Genomic DNA, 14,198 nt, shown 5'->3' with positions numbered 1-14,198 from the left:
TAATTCGAGCTGCTCCAAAAATGTTAGAGCTTATCCATGTCTCGAAAATCTCAATCAACAAGTTTATTATGCTTGAAAACGAAATGTCACTCCCTTAACAGAGTGTATTTGGTCAGTAGTTTAGGGTAAAAATAATACCAGCAGTAACAATAGAAGGTGTGCTAAAATTGGAAATAAAATAGGTAGGACCTTCGATGTACAACTTGAGAGACAGCGATATCCTATTCTTAACTCAATTCGGCTTTGCAATTGCATTATCAATCATTCTTAAAACTTCCTTTAGTATCATGATTTTTTTTTATTTGATAAAAACATAAAAACAGATAAAACATATATAAAAAAAATGACAACATACAAAATTCAAATAAGTATACTATAGTATAACGAGAAAACGTGTATGAAAGAATATTCTAAACAAAATGTGAAATATGTTAAGGAACCGCAAAAGCAGGGCTTGGTGTCAGTCTCGTGGGATGACTTCAATAATTTCATGTGTATGTGGTTACAGGCCTGATGACTTCAATCTTATTTGTCTATGTTTGTCTGTTACATACTGTGGGTAAACATATTGAAGACGAAGTTTTAGTTCCTAGCTAGACGATCACCATTATATACGGGTTGCTTTGTTTTCTGTTGTTATTCTAATTGTTGTTGTTGTTGTTGTTGCTGTTGTTGTTGTTGTTGTTGTTGTTGTTGTTGTTGTTGTTGTGTTGTCGTGGTTTTTTTTTTTTCAAGAATCTTAAGGCCGATTCATCTTGTTCATCTGTTTATATGGGGCAAATTGGCTGGGATGCTTGACCAATAAAGACATAAATATAGCAATTTCAAATTAAGTTCTATAACACCTGCACGAAAATTGATCCACATACTGTCACATAAACCCCGAAAGTCTTGAAATAGTTATAACCATATATATTATGGCGGATTATATAGGATGTTATGACCGCATACTGTTCGTTGTATTCAAAATACCCTGTGATCTCCGAATACTTTCATTTCTCGTAAATCATATTTCCATGTATGTGTGTCTTGTTAGTGTTAGGCCTATATTTGCAGCTAGCAACGAGTCTTGAGATTGACGGGCACTGGAGTAAGGCCCATTTTTTATCATCTTCCACATTGATTATGCTTTACTCCAGTTTTATTTTACCGTATTTGAACAATGGAATTTTAGTGTTTTGCAACAGACATCAATTTCTTTTAGAAAAAAAAAAATCATTACTGCAAAAAAGTCATTGAAGGTAATCTTCAACTTAAATGCGCGTGCCCATACTGAGAATTTGTTTTCTTTTTTTCGATAATACATCATTAAAGACAAATGATTTATATTTATTTCAGCTGGGTCAATTTATGTTTAAATACTGTAATAAAAATTTACCACAAATATTTGATCAAATCTTTCGTCGCAAATATGCGACGAACAATTATCCTACTCGACGTTCCAGTGAATATATCATCATCTACCGTTATTACGAACAATTCTTACCCAAAACATATTCGTTTTCCTTGGCTTGAGGTTCTTGAACAGCCGTGACAACATTCTATAGATGCTCTGACTTTTCCTTCCTTCAAATCAAAACTAAAAAGATTTATTTTGTCATCCTTACAAAAACAAACAAATAAAGATTTTTTTTGGTCATCCTCATAGAAATAGACAAATGAATGAATGCTAAATATTTTTTTTTCGATTGTTTGTGTTTGTGTTTCACCATTTGGCAATTTTTATTGAATATTAAGTTTCTACCCATGTCTTGGCCACCTTTCCTGAAAACCGAATTGTAGACCACTCGTTTTCGTTTCTCTGCCGTTCTGTTATGCTTATCTTAAATTTATTTTCGTGCCTGTTCCGTCCCTGCTTTCGTTCCTGTCCTTGCCATAGTCCTTTCTTTCTGAATTTTGTTTCGCCCGACGTCATGATATCAAAATTTTCATACATGGAGTCCTTGACGGTTCTTGAGATGCCCTCATGTTCTATAGAGTAATTCAGACAATTTACAAGCTATGCTTCTCTTGTGAATTTCTCTTTTCCATTAAGAGTTACAAAATGAAATTGTATTGCTTGCTTGTTTATTCATCTAAAAACAAAGTTGATATTGTTTTAATTGTACCATGTTTTATTGAAACTTATGTGATTCAAGTTCCTTCAATTATCATGTATAGTCATGTAAACGTTAGGTATAATACAATTGCTTTGTATTACTTTATGTGGAAGTAAATGATTTGATTTGAATTGAATTGAATTGAAGGTCAATAATTAGAAAATGAAGAAGAAGAAGACGACGACGAAGAAGAAACAAAGGAGTAAATTATTAAAAAGAAGAGGGAGGAGAAGGAAGATTTCAAAGAGCGGACGAAGAAAAATCCTGAATTAAATATATGAAATGGTCAGAACCTCCCAATACTTATCTTGTTTGCCAGCTTGCTCATTCAAAAAAGGTAACTTTTTTCACTTTTGTTTACAGTGAATATCTTCAAGTTTACTCATCTGAATAGAGAACAGAAGAGAGAAAAAAATTGTGACCGCGCATCACAAAACCAACAAAAAGTTGCACCCCTTAATTTTACATTAGGACTCAAAAAGGGTGAAACAGGTCAACCAAGTCAATCTTGAGTTTTCATATTTTCTGAAGAGCTAATATTCTTCTACACTATTCCTAAATTTGGGATCATAAAAGGAATGGGAAAGTGTGCTTTCAGCAGTTTTTCTTCAACCCTTTTTCTGTAAAGTTGTGAGATCAGGTATGTTTTAGAGGGTGCACATCACGAGACCGACACCCACGAGTCATACAGCCAAGGGCGCCGGAAGCGGGGGGGGGGGGGGGGGGGGGGCAGGGGTGGCACTTGCCCCCCCAAACACAATGTTGGGGGGGGGGGGGCAAAACGAGTTTTTGCCCCCCCCCCCAAGTGCCCCCTGTAAGAAATAATTAATCATTTATTTAAAGACCAAAATGAACAATAAAGGCATATTTCTTGTCTAAATGTTGTAATTTCATGACTGAAAATGCAAAATTTTCGCCCCTAACGGGCCGAAAATTATAATACACTAACAACATACATTATTGTATACTTAATTATGTGTAAAGTGTATAGATGGTAGCCTCGTGTCCTCGAGTGTGCCCGCTGAAACATACCTTTAGTAAACCTTACATTTTTCATTTTCTTCTTTGCTTTCCAGCAGTATAAGAATATTTTTTATAGTTCGAACGATGCGATCACGTTCAAGCTTTTAATGAGTACATTTCAAATAAATGGCAAAGTGAAAGTGGCTCGCTCGTTCTGCCCGTACTTATAGTAAATTGAAAAGTTTTCATAAGTTATTATCATAGTCCTTCGCAGTGATTCCTTTTACTATGTTTAATTCCTCAGAAATTTAATGCTCTATAAAAGCGACTTTTATACTCTGTTTTTACAAAAAGTCCCTACCGTGGGAGGGGGTATCCCCCTCCCACACCCTCCCCCCGCTCGGTCGCTTCGCTCCCTCACCGAGGATCTCACATATGTACTCCCATATGTTATGATCATAGTCCTTTCAACTGATTTTTTCAATATGTTAATTCCCTAGAAATTTGCTTTTAAATGCTCTATAAAAGCGACTTTTATACTCTGTTTTTACAAAAAGTCCCTACCGTGGGAGGGGGTATCCCCCTCCCACACCCTCCCCCCGCTCGGTCGCTTCGCTCCCTCGCCGAGGATCTCACACCATCACATTATGTACTCCCGTATGTAATAATCATAATCCTTCGCACTGATTATTTTTTACTATGTTTAATTCCTTATTTTTTTTCTTTTAAATGGTCTATAAACGCGACTCTGTTTTACAAAAGCTCCCTACAGTGTGTGTGTGTGTATGTAGGAGGGGGTATCCCCTTTCCACCCCCCCCCCCCCGCTCGCTCGCTTCGCTCCCGCGCCGAGGATCTCACATCGTCACATGTGTGCCCCCGTCGAGATTTTGCCCCCCCAAAACCAGAAGTGTTCCGGCGCGCTTGCATACAGCCCACTGATACAACTCACAAGTCACACAGCCAATGAGTTATACAGCTCAGGAATTATACAGCCCATTAGTTCGAAACTAAGCTCAGAAGGGGTCATCTGAATAGAGAACAGAAGAGAGAAAAAAAATTGTGCCCGTGCATCACAAAACCAACGAAAAGTCGCACCCCTTAATTTTACATTAGGACTCACATGATATGGAGGGGGAATAGTCATCTGCAAAGGTGCTGAATTAGTATAAATTCACAGAAAATTATGTAATTGTCTATTAAGGTAGCGTTAAGGATTCGGAAAAAGAAGATGCATCCATGAAAAAGGCTATTCTATTTAATGAAAATGTATACCGTTTCGAGGAGAATAATTTTACAAACACAAGCCACAAAGTTAATCGAGGTGAATTGCTGCGATATAAAACGTTTTCATCCGTTGAATGTCATACGTTATAGTTAGAGAAAATTACAAATTGAACTCTAAGCAGGCGGGTATAAGCAGGCGGATAGGATATCTAATAAGGCCTACTTAACTAGTGAATCGAGAAAGAAAAGAGTAAGAAAACTTACATCCTCTCCACCGTCTATCTATCAGTTTCGGAAAGCCTATTAAAAATGCACGATGGCATCTGAAATTGAATCATACATCGTTCTTGCCCTCCATTATTATCATTATTATTTTTTTTTTGGGGGGGGGTCCAATGAAGAGGACAATTTTATTTAAAAAAAAAGAAAAATTGGTAACAATGTCGTTCCCTGTAGCGTGACAGAACTGCCCCCTAAAGCCACACGTATAGAAATACATACTTGATGTCGTTGATATGTAGATAGTGCTGTTCAATTAATTACAATCTCTCGCTCGATAGCATGACGAAGTTTCACCCGCCAGTATGTAATTTTCCCCTTCATGGAACACCCTGTACAGGTACATATTAATTTTGTAATTGACATGTATAGATGGCGCTGTTTATTCTGTCGGTCTCGTGAGCATTCCTAGCCTATAGTGTCGGGCTCGTGGGTTTATTTTTTTCCTAGTGTCGGTCTCGTGAGCCCTTTGTGCGTAGTGTCGAACTGTATGACTGTATGACTCATGAGCCGTATAACTCATGGGCTGTTTGACTCATGGACCTATTTTTGATGTCGGTCTCGTGGACCGTATGACTCGTGGGTGTCGGTCTCGTGGGATGATCCCAGTTTGTTCGCATGCGTTACCTTTGTGAATCTATCATGTTCTATTGTCTTGAAAACAAAATGAAATGACTCTATTTCATTTGTAACATCCGATGCAGAAAATTCCCAATAAATTCATTCCAATTGAATTGAATTAAAATGCTATATTACAACTGTTTAATCGTGATGATACGATGGATATGGTCTATTCATTTCAGTTTTATGAATACACATCACAGGGGCGGGTCCAGGAATTCCGTAAAGAGGAGGCGCCTTTTCAAAATTAAAGGAAGGGTGCACGTGCCCCCGTTCTTTTCTTTTTATTTCTTTTGTTGTAAAAGAAAAATAAATCAGGTTTTTATCTCTGATTCCATAAAATGCAAATGACAATTTACACAATCACTTGCCCTCTCTGACCACCATTGTCCACTAATGCCAAAAATCGTTTATTTTGTTGTTTTGTTTTGATCTTACCCCTATCACTAATACCCCAACAGAACACCCCCACATGCACACACACACACACACACACACACACACACACACACACACACACACACACACACACACACACACACACACACACACACACACACACACACACATTATACACTTGAGACAAACGTAAGGATGGAATCTTCAGAAAATATGGGTGTTGTGATCCCCCTGACTTTTTAAAAATTATTAAAATCATCATTATTATTATTTTCTTTTTACAGATCCAAAAAGTGTGTGGGTGGGGTGGGGCGATGGGAGCCCATGGGCCCCTGCCTGCGGTTATTCCCGCGACTGACTGGTCGCGTGAAGCCGTGAAGCCAGGGGGAATCCCCAATTGGGAAAGTCTATGAAGCGCGATAAGACACACTGAGGATTAATGGTGTATGACATTTGTTTGGTAATGTATTTAAAATTCAAGAATCATTTGCATTGCATGATGCTAAAATGATTCAAATTGAAGAACAAATAATTTATCAATGTTAATTTTAACAAAATTGGACAAGTATACTAGTATTTTGAAATTAATAAATCAACGACAGTCGCGTTCCATAAGCTTCATCAATTCGACTCAGCTCACCCACCTAAACGGTAAGCACTATTTGGGCACCCGTCCCGCTTCATCATGAATATTCATCAGGCAGTAAGATACAACTGTACTGTACATTGCAGAACGCTACGTGCCTTAGAATATAAAAACGTATTGCCGGGAAGGAAATATACAAATCTCGAAAAATTGCATAAACGGGGAATGTTAAAACGTCTCGCCGGGAGATGGAAAAATGCCGAAAAATCTTCAGTTTTGCCGGGAAATGTAAAAATCATGTATTTCCACGGTATTACGGATACATGTAGATGACGAATATTCATGATGAAGCGGGACAGGTGCCCAAATAGTGGTTGTTTGTGGGGCTTACCCCCCCCCCCCCCCACAAACAAGAGTTCAGTGGCTAGCTGCGTCGATCGCGTCCTTTTTCCAGCTGCGTCGCGTTGTTTTTACTGTACTTTTTGCACCTTTTGAATAGTCTGTCGAAGTCAGTGCTATCGGCGGCTCATGATGCATTACTGCTGCTGATATTACAAAACAAATTGAGGCATCATTCAGAGCAGAGACGAGGATCGAGGTCCGAAGAGGAAGAAGCTGCCACCACCAAGCACCTGGTAGGAGCAGGAGGAATTGGAAAATCTGAAGGAAAATCTGACCTGCAAATCTGAGGAAATCGTTTTTCTCCACCTTATCTCTGCCGCGTTGGTCGATGGAGCGTGTCCTGTCCTTGATTAGATCTAACACAGTAATATGACCATATGGCATTATGCTTGTTGTAAACAACTTTTAAATTTTAATTTTATGTCGACAGTTTCGAGTTTGCCCTTTTCATGTCATTGATGTGTTATTTTACTGTTAAGGTCTATATTCATGTTATCTTTTTTAACCTGTCTTGGTAAAATTGTTACCTTAAAACCCTGGGGCGCTCCTTGTAATTTACACAGTTATACATTGCCAGGTTAATGTAGGATTTAGTTGCACTGGGTCGTGATGTGTTACTGGTTTAACAGCGCCCCGCGCCGGGGTTAGGCCATATGAGACCTGGTACATGATGTATGTCTGTGACGCTACTAGCTCCAGGGTTTTCAGAAGTCAGTGCTTAGATGAAGGACAGACGAACTTGGGAGTGGAAGGGACAGTCAAAGAGCAAGATAATAATCAAGACATAGCAAACTGGTGCGAAGAATTCAATGAAACTTGGCAATGAGAAATTATTATATTGTAGAAAAATCACATTTCAGGCAAAGTACTGTAAGATGCAGTAAAATGCACCTCACAGTTTGAAGACAGGATGCCAGTAATGTCGCACTTCACACTGCTCATATCGTAAAATTACCAGCAGGAATCCAGAACATGATCGTGTCTAACTTGGTGAAATCTTTATGTGGATAGATTTCTAGAATAGTTAAACAGCTCACAGCAATGGACTGTTTCCTTCATATATTTTTTTTTCTTTTTCCAAATATTATGAAGACCAGTCTTTGCAGTTCTTGTCAGTCTAGATCCATCTGGCTTCGAAATAAATTTTGCTGAGGTGTCATTTGTTCAAGTTGAAATAATGAAATATGGTTGCAATATGCAAGTTGCAGAAGTTAGAAGAAAACTCGTCATTAAAAAAAAAAAAAAAAAGGTTGTGAGGAAAGGAAAATGGATTTTGAGTTAAAGTACAGTGCGTCTTTGGTAATAAAGGATTTTTTTTTTTTTTTTTTTTTTAACTTTTGTTTGATCATGACAATGCATTGGAATTCTGTATAAATCATCACATTTGCAAATTGGGGCTTTTCTTTTCCATGTGCTTGGATTCTCATAGAGAAACACTGCAGGAATGAAAAATCATAAATATACTCCCTTTTCAAATGAAACTTTAGTGATATGTACCATATTTGTATAATGGTGGAGGCAATATCTTTTTGAGTCTAATTCTATGAATATCAGTCGACTCACAAAAATGGGAACATTACAAAATATACTGCATATTGGGTCGACTGTGGTACAGTCTGTACCTGTCTATGTGTTCATTTTACACCATCTATTTGTCACTCTAAATTATCAAAATTTGCCTTGATCAATAAATAACCAGTATCTTCAAGATACATTTAAAGTTTTGAAGGGCAAGGAACGTGATATCAATTATGACCCTGGAAACTGGATGATCATGTATGATTTTTACTAGCTTACCATGGTGCTGCAATTATTTATCAGTCCTGCATCGATGATAAGTTGGTTCATGGATATGTGGTAGATGGCATACACATAGGCCTACATCATACAGTGGACTCCCGTTACAACGAAGTCCTCAGGACCAGCAGTTTTCTTTTGTTAGTTATAACCGAACAAATAAACAATAGAAATACATAGAGTGGATAACATTGAGGCCCAAATTTTTACTTCGTTGTAATCGGAATTTCATTATAACCTTGTTCGTTGTAACGGGAGTGCACTGTAATGACAGTGGCACGCTTAAAGTTATGATAGGCGTGCAAGACCTGGGGGCTATTTCGTGAATTATTTTGTCAGATATTTTTACTGACAAACTATTATGAAGTGATATCCTTGTTGGACAAAATGCTTCAGGAAATGCCCCCCCCCCCCCAGACTGAAGAGAGACTATTATGGAGAGAGCTATGAAATCTTGACATTCTGTTGATATGAAAGATGGGAGTTCAGTTGGAAATGTGTAACAGCAGTTCTCTTCCTTATCGAAAGTCTAATCAATTTATTCGTCCCTTTAATTCCAACAGATTGTTAAGTGGATTTGGCGAATCATGGGTTACTCAGAAGATTACCCTTTCCTGTGTGATGGAGAGACAGTAGAGCTCATCAAAAAATCGAAGACTCTCTTCTTTCTACGTCTACCAGAATCTGAGAATGAGTCCCTAGTCACCTCCATCATTAAGGTTTATGGGAATGACGACGTTTTGGCCATCAAACCTCTGAGTCCAGACCAGAAGGGGGAGAGTCCCCCGGAGGCCAAGAAGCAGTGTGAAGATGAGAGAGGGCATTATTACCAGAGTCTTGAGAAAGCCTGCAAGGCCGGTACTAAGGTGGTGATAATTGCTGACCCCAACCTAACAAGGGTCAATCTTGAAGAGTATCAAAGGGAATCTCTTCGCTCTTTCTACACAACGATACTCGTCAATCCTTCGGACCACGAGGAGAGGAAGAAAACCCCTTACCCACTTTTCTATGGCTGGTTTGTGAATGAGGAAAATTCCAGAAAGCTGAGGGAGATCGCAGAGAAAATCTACGAGGAATGCTTGAAAAACGAGAAGTTTTCTGAAGAGTTCACAAAGTCCCTCATACCAGACAAGAAGGGTCAAACACCAGGTGAGTAGAGCTTGTGTTATGGTCAATAGGAACAGGTTTGGGTTCTCAACTTGAAATTTCATATTACAATAACTAAAGAAAATTTGACAAACTGCTTTTAAGTTGTTAGTCTGACATCAAGCATTCATAGCATTTGTGAGCTTCAGACCACTATGTTCAAGGGTCAAAAAGGCAGATCGAGTCATATTCCTTGGTTACCTTATTTAAAAGGCAATTTTTTAGCTTCAGGCTACTTGGTTCAAGGCTTAGAAGTACAAAGCCATATTCCTTGGTGACCCTATTCAGAAGGCGTTTTTTCGAAATGTGCAATGAAATATTCACCAGATAAAGTCGTAAATGGCAGTGGCACCATTGACTGATTTTAATGTTTTTATCGAGGGGGGGGGGGGAACAAAGCTATGGTATGGTTATATAGTTCACATTATGATATCCTAGTTTTGTTTTTCTTCTTTCATGAGCAACATGCATTTAAGTATGGTACATTTCAAGAGAAATACAATGTAGTTGAAGAGACAGACAAATTTGCATGAAAAGCATGCCATAGTATTAAAGATAACTATCCTGATCTAGCAGTTTTGGTACCCAGGATATCCAATTTGTTGAATGTCTCTATCTGTGTGTGTGTGTGTGTGTGTGTGTGTCTGTCTGTCTGTCTGTCTCTCTCTCTGTATGTCTGTCTGTGTTTGTCAGTGAATGATGCTTATGATGCATAATTTTAAAGGTTGAAACTAAAAATGTTTATGATACTAATGTGAATTGATGTTTATGAAGAGTATGAGTATTCAGTTTCGAAATGGGCAAAATGTTATGTTTGTCTTTGCTCTTCCTCATGTTGAGATACTAAAATATCAGACAGGGGAATCTTGTTACAACCTAGTCGGATGTAACATGATGCCTTTTAAAACAAGGATTTTGTGTTATCCTATTTCAACCTCTGACATGGACCCTCATAGCTAATTTGTTAATGTGCTATGTTCTGCCACAATGTGGCATTTGCATGTTAATAGTGAAGCCTTAATAATGCACATCAGCTACAGGCTGCATAGAAGCATTTTACTTTCATCAAATTTGGCTACAGACATATATTGTAAAAGCTGCTCTTTGCCCTACCTTGTAAAGGTTTATCTTTTATCAGAACCTCTCCTTCTTTTCTTAAACCATCTGACTTGGAGTAAGGATCACATAATCCCCTTAAGTAGTGTCACTGCGATATTCTCATGTGATTTTCACACTATTACAATTAAAGGACAAGTCCACCTTCATAGATATGGGGATTGAGTAAATGCAGCAATATTAGTAGAACACATCAGAGAAAGTTTGGAGGAAATCTTAAATCAGTTCAAAAGTTATGAATTTTTAAAGTCTCTGTGCAGTCACTGCTGGATGAGAAGACTACTAAGCTTGTGATGTCACATGTGTACAATGAGATAAAGAATATATAAAAAAAAAACATATCGCTTTTCTCCCATGATAAAAGAACACTTAACTTCCCTCTTTAAGAAGGCAGGAGGAATAATATAACCTTTAACATATCAGTGACAACTTGAGGAAATGTACACTTTTTCAAAGAGTACAATTTTGTTAAATTCTCAATTTTCCTTATGGTTCTACGCATGTTACATCTTACACTGTAGTAGTCTTCTCATCCAGCAGTGACTATGCTGATACTTTAAAAATTCATAACTTTGAAACAGATCGTCCGATTTTCCCCAAATTGTCACTGATGTGTTCTACTAATATTGCTGCATTCACTAAATCCAAATGTACATATGAAGGTGGACTTGTCCGTTTAGTAGCTTTGGTAGCATTTACCATAATTGTTTTTTTTTTTTTGTTGTTGTTGTTGTTGAATATCCATGGTAATGCATTCTGTACATGTAAATGAAATAGTTTGCAAAAGTTAGAGCCTCAAGTGCAGTTTCACATTAAGACTTGAATTCATGCATCGTTGTATAGAACTGCCACAATTTCATTCCCTTGTGGGTATTTAATGCATCTGTAGTATGACTTGCGCAAATACTGATATAACATTGTACAAAGTTTGTATTAATTTCATAAATGTGAAACCATTTGTTCTCTATGATGAGCTGCCACTTAGCACATGAATGCCTTGGGAGAGTTCTTGCAGCCTTTTGATAGTGGGGGATCGCTGTGCCTTTTACTATCCCTTTCTTTCCTATTTCTTCAAGTTTATTATTGTTTTATGTACCCAAGAATATTCCAATCATCACGTTTTAGAAGAGGGAAATTCCCTGTGTAAAACTTTGTGCGCTTATGCACATGCCAGAAGTTTTAGAATGGGATGTGATTTCTTTTTTTGATTCCTTTCTTTTTGCCTTTGGGATCAGGTGAATAAAGATGCATTTGTTGTGAATTTGCTGAATTAATATGTATTAGTATAGATCTATATGCATGTAATATAATGATATTTGTAGGCATTTCAGTGATTTCATGCAGATCTTGTTCTGGTCTTTGGAATGCATTGTCTGTGATAGGTGCCAATCTGTACTCAAAGTGTATGAAGAAAGTAATGGTTGACTTTTGCAGAGTTGCACAGGGACATCTGTGAACTGCCCTTATTTGGCCGAAGAGAAATCCTTATCACATCATTTTGGTCATACCCCTGTCAGATCCACGGAAGTACTTCTCATCCGAAGATTACGAGGTTGGCTCAATCATGCTTCACTGCACTGCCTTCTACAGCAACTACGGCGAAGTGGCTGGGACGGAGGATTATGTCAGCAAGGAACCAGTGAGGAAGGCCATCGGCAAGGCTCTCCGAGTGCAGGTCATCGGGCTCTTGGTCACTCCCCAGTCGTTGGGTTTTCGGCTGAAGCTGAACCAGGAGGATCTCACTCTTTGGGACGAGGATGACGGGGCGAGCGTGGATCCCGCCGAGGGTGGGGAGTCTGCTGCCATCAGCAGGACCCTGGATGATCAGTGCATCATCACACCAATGTCACCAACCTGTGGCACAGGCAGTAGGGCCCACTTCAGCGTGATGAGCGGCCCAGGCGTCCAGCCAGTCCAGACGGGACTGGACCTGGTCCGACTGATTGAGTATGAGCAGAAGGCAGCTAGAGAAAAGACGGGGGATGAGCATCTCATCATCCAGCTGGATTGCGGCAAAGCTCGTTGCTATGGCAAGGGCAACTGGATGGTGTACTTTGACAAGCCTCGTGAAGAAGAAGTATTGTTTTCAAGCTTTTTTTAGTTGTAATACACACATGTGACATCACTTGAAAAAAAAAAGAGCAACATTAAAAAAGAGTGATTTCTTTCTCCCCATTGATGAAGCTGTGTATTTCCACAAAGTCGGTATATTTAGTAATGATGTGTGATTACACTTACAAGGAATGTCAAAGCATGTATTCTAGATGTAATTTCATACCCCTGTTCCTAATTAAAATCATCCTCAATGAATAGAGGTTTTCACAAAGTGATAGGTAGGAGAAACAGAAGCTTTGTTCTGGCATGTATCATTATAGCTTTGTGTAACCCATATATAGAAATTGATGAAACAATTGATTTGCTTAAATCAGGTGGCCAATGATGAAGTCACTTTGAGTAGTGGTGTATGCATGCCAGCATGAACATTAAACCCCTTTGCTTAATACATTATATCCTAAATTGCACATTCTGCAGTGTGATTGTTCTTCAAGAGAGTGGTATTATTGCCAGTTTCTTTACTTTAAGCTGTTCTCATCATAGACTTGATGAGACTTGAATGATGCTTGTTGCATATTTTACATATAAACATGTATATTGTATTGGAATTCAATATCAGAATGAATGGTCAAAGATGGACACCAGTCAAGGCCAGCCATTCAATCAAACAGAATCAATTTCAGATAGCCACCTGGTACTTTTATCTATCAGAGATGGCAAACTTGTAGAAGAGGAAGGTGATATTTCTCATTTTTTGGCAATTTCTGCACTGTTATTGCTCAGGAGACAGTGTGTGGACTCAAAGAAATATGCCTTGGAAGGATTTAACACAGGATATTAGCATATATCCAACTACTGAATATAGATGGCTGACTACAGATGCATGCTTAGAGAGAATCACTATCCTATGAACAAACCTTGCAATATTACCCATTGCCACAAGAGCCAAGGAAGGCACCAAACATTGGTCGCCTGCTTTTGAAAATTTTTAATATTTTTAGTAAAGTTCAGTATCCAAATTCATGACATTCTTCCGTCGAGATGTTTTCATTGCAACTGATTGACAAATTGCCCTATATTGACATAAATAAGCACTGAATTGATCAAGTGCTTTATTAGTAGTAGTCATGATTAATAAAAAAAATTAAAAAAAAAAAAAAAAAAAGCTTGGTGGTCTAGTGGAGATGACGCCTGTCCGGAGATCAGGAGGTCAAAGGTTCGAATCCTGCTCCAGTATGTACGCCCATTTTTTTTTTTCCTTATCATGGCTACTACAAAAACACTGATCACTTCAGTGCTTATTTAGGTCAATGTAGGGCAATTTGTCAATCAGTTGCAATAAAAACATCTTGACGGAAGAATGTCATGAATTTGAATAATTACGCAGTACCTGCTGCATGCTATAAGGATTAGAACCAACACTTGCTGTCTGGCGAAAGCTCGGTGGTCTAGTGGAGATGACGCCTGTCTGGAGATCAGGAGGTTGTAGGTTCAAATCCTGTTCGAGCAG

At 38.3% G+C, this 14,198-nt stretch overlaps 1 protein-coding gene and 1 non-coding gene across 2 annotated transcripts; both read left to right on the top strand.

The window, feature by feature from the left end:
- Nucleotides 1–8,958: 8,958 nt before the first annotated feature.
- LOC140227069 (2',3'-cyclic-nucleotide 3'-phosphodiesterase-like) lies at nucleotides 8,959–12,734 on the top strand. Its single transcript, XM_072307500.1, has 2 exons — nucleotides 8,959–9,520; nucleotides 12,151–12,734. Exons 1-2 carry the CDS (start codon nucleotides 8,959–8,961, stop codon nucleotides 12,732–12,734), a joined length of 1,146 nt encoding a protein of 381 aa, XP_072163601.1.
- A 1,391-nt stretch (nucleotides 12,735–14,125) lies between these two features.
- On the top strand, nucleotides 14,126–14,198 carry Trnas-gga (transfer RNA serine (anticodon GGA)). Its single transcript has one exon. It is a non-coding gene; the product is annotated as a tRNA-Ser (tRNA).

Source organism: Diadema setosum, chromosome 4 (assembly GCF_964275005.1).
Source record: "Diadema setosum chromosome 4, eeDiaSeto1, whole genome shotgun sequence".
NCBI lineage: Eukaryota > Metazoa > Echinodermata > Echinoidea > Diadematoida > Diadematidae > Diadema > Diadema setosum.
This window is presented reverse-complemented; position numbering and strand designations above follow the sequence as displayed.

Coding starts and splice junctions, on each gene's coding strand:
- LOC140227069 (XM_072307500.1), top strand. CDS start 8,959: ATGGGTTACTCAGAAGATTACCCTTTCCTGTGTGATGGAGAGACAGTA. Junction 9,521..12,150: donor CAAGAAGGGTCAAACACCAG/GTGAGTAGAGCT, acceptor TACCCCTGTCAG/ATCCACGGAAGTACTTCTCA.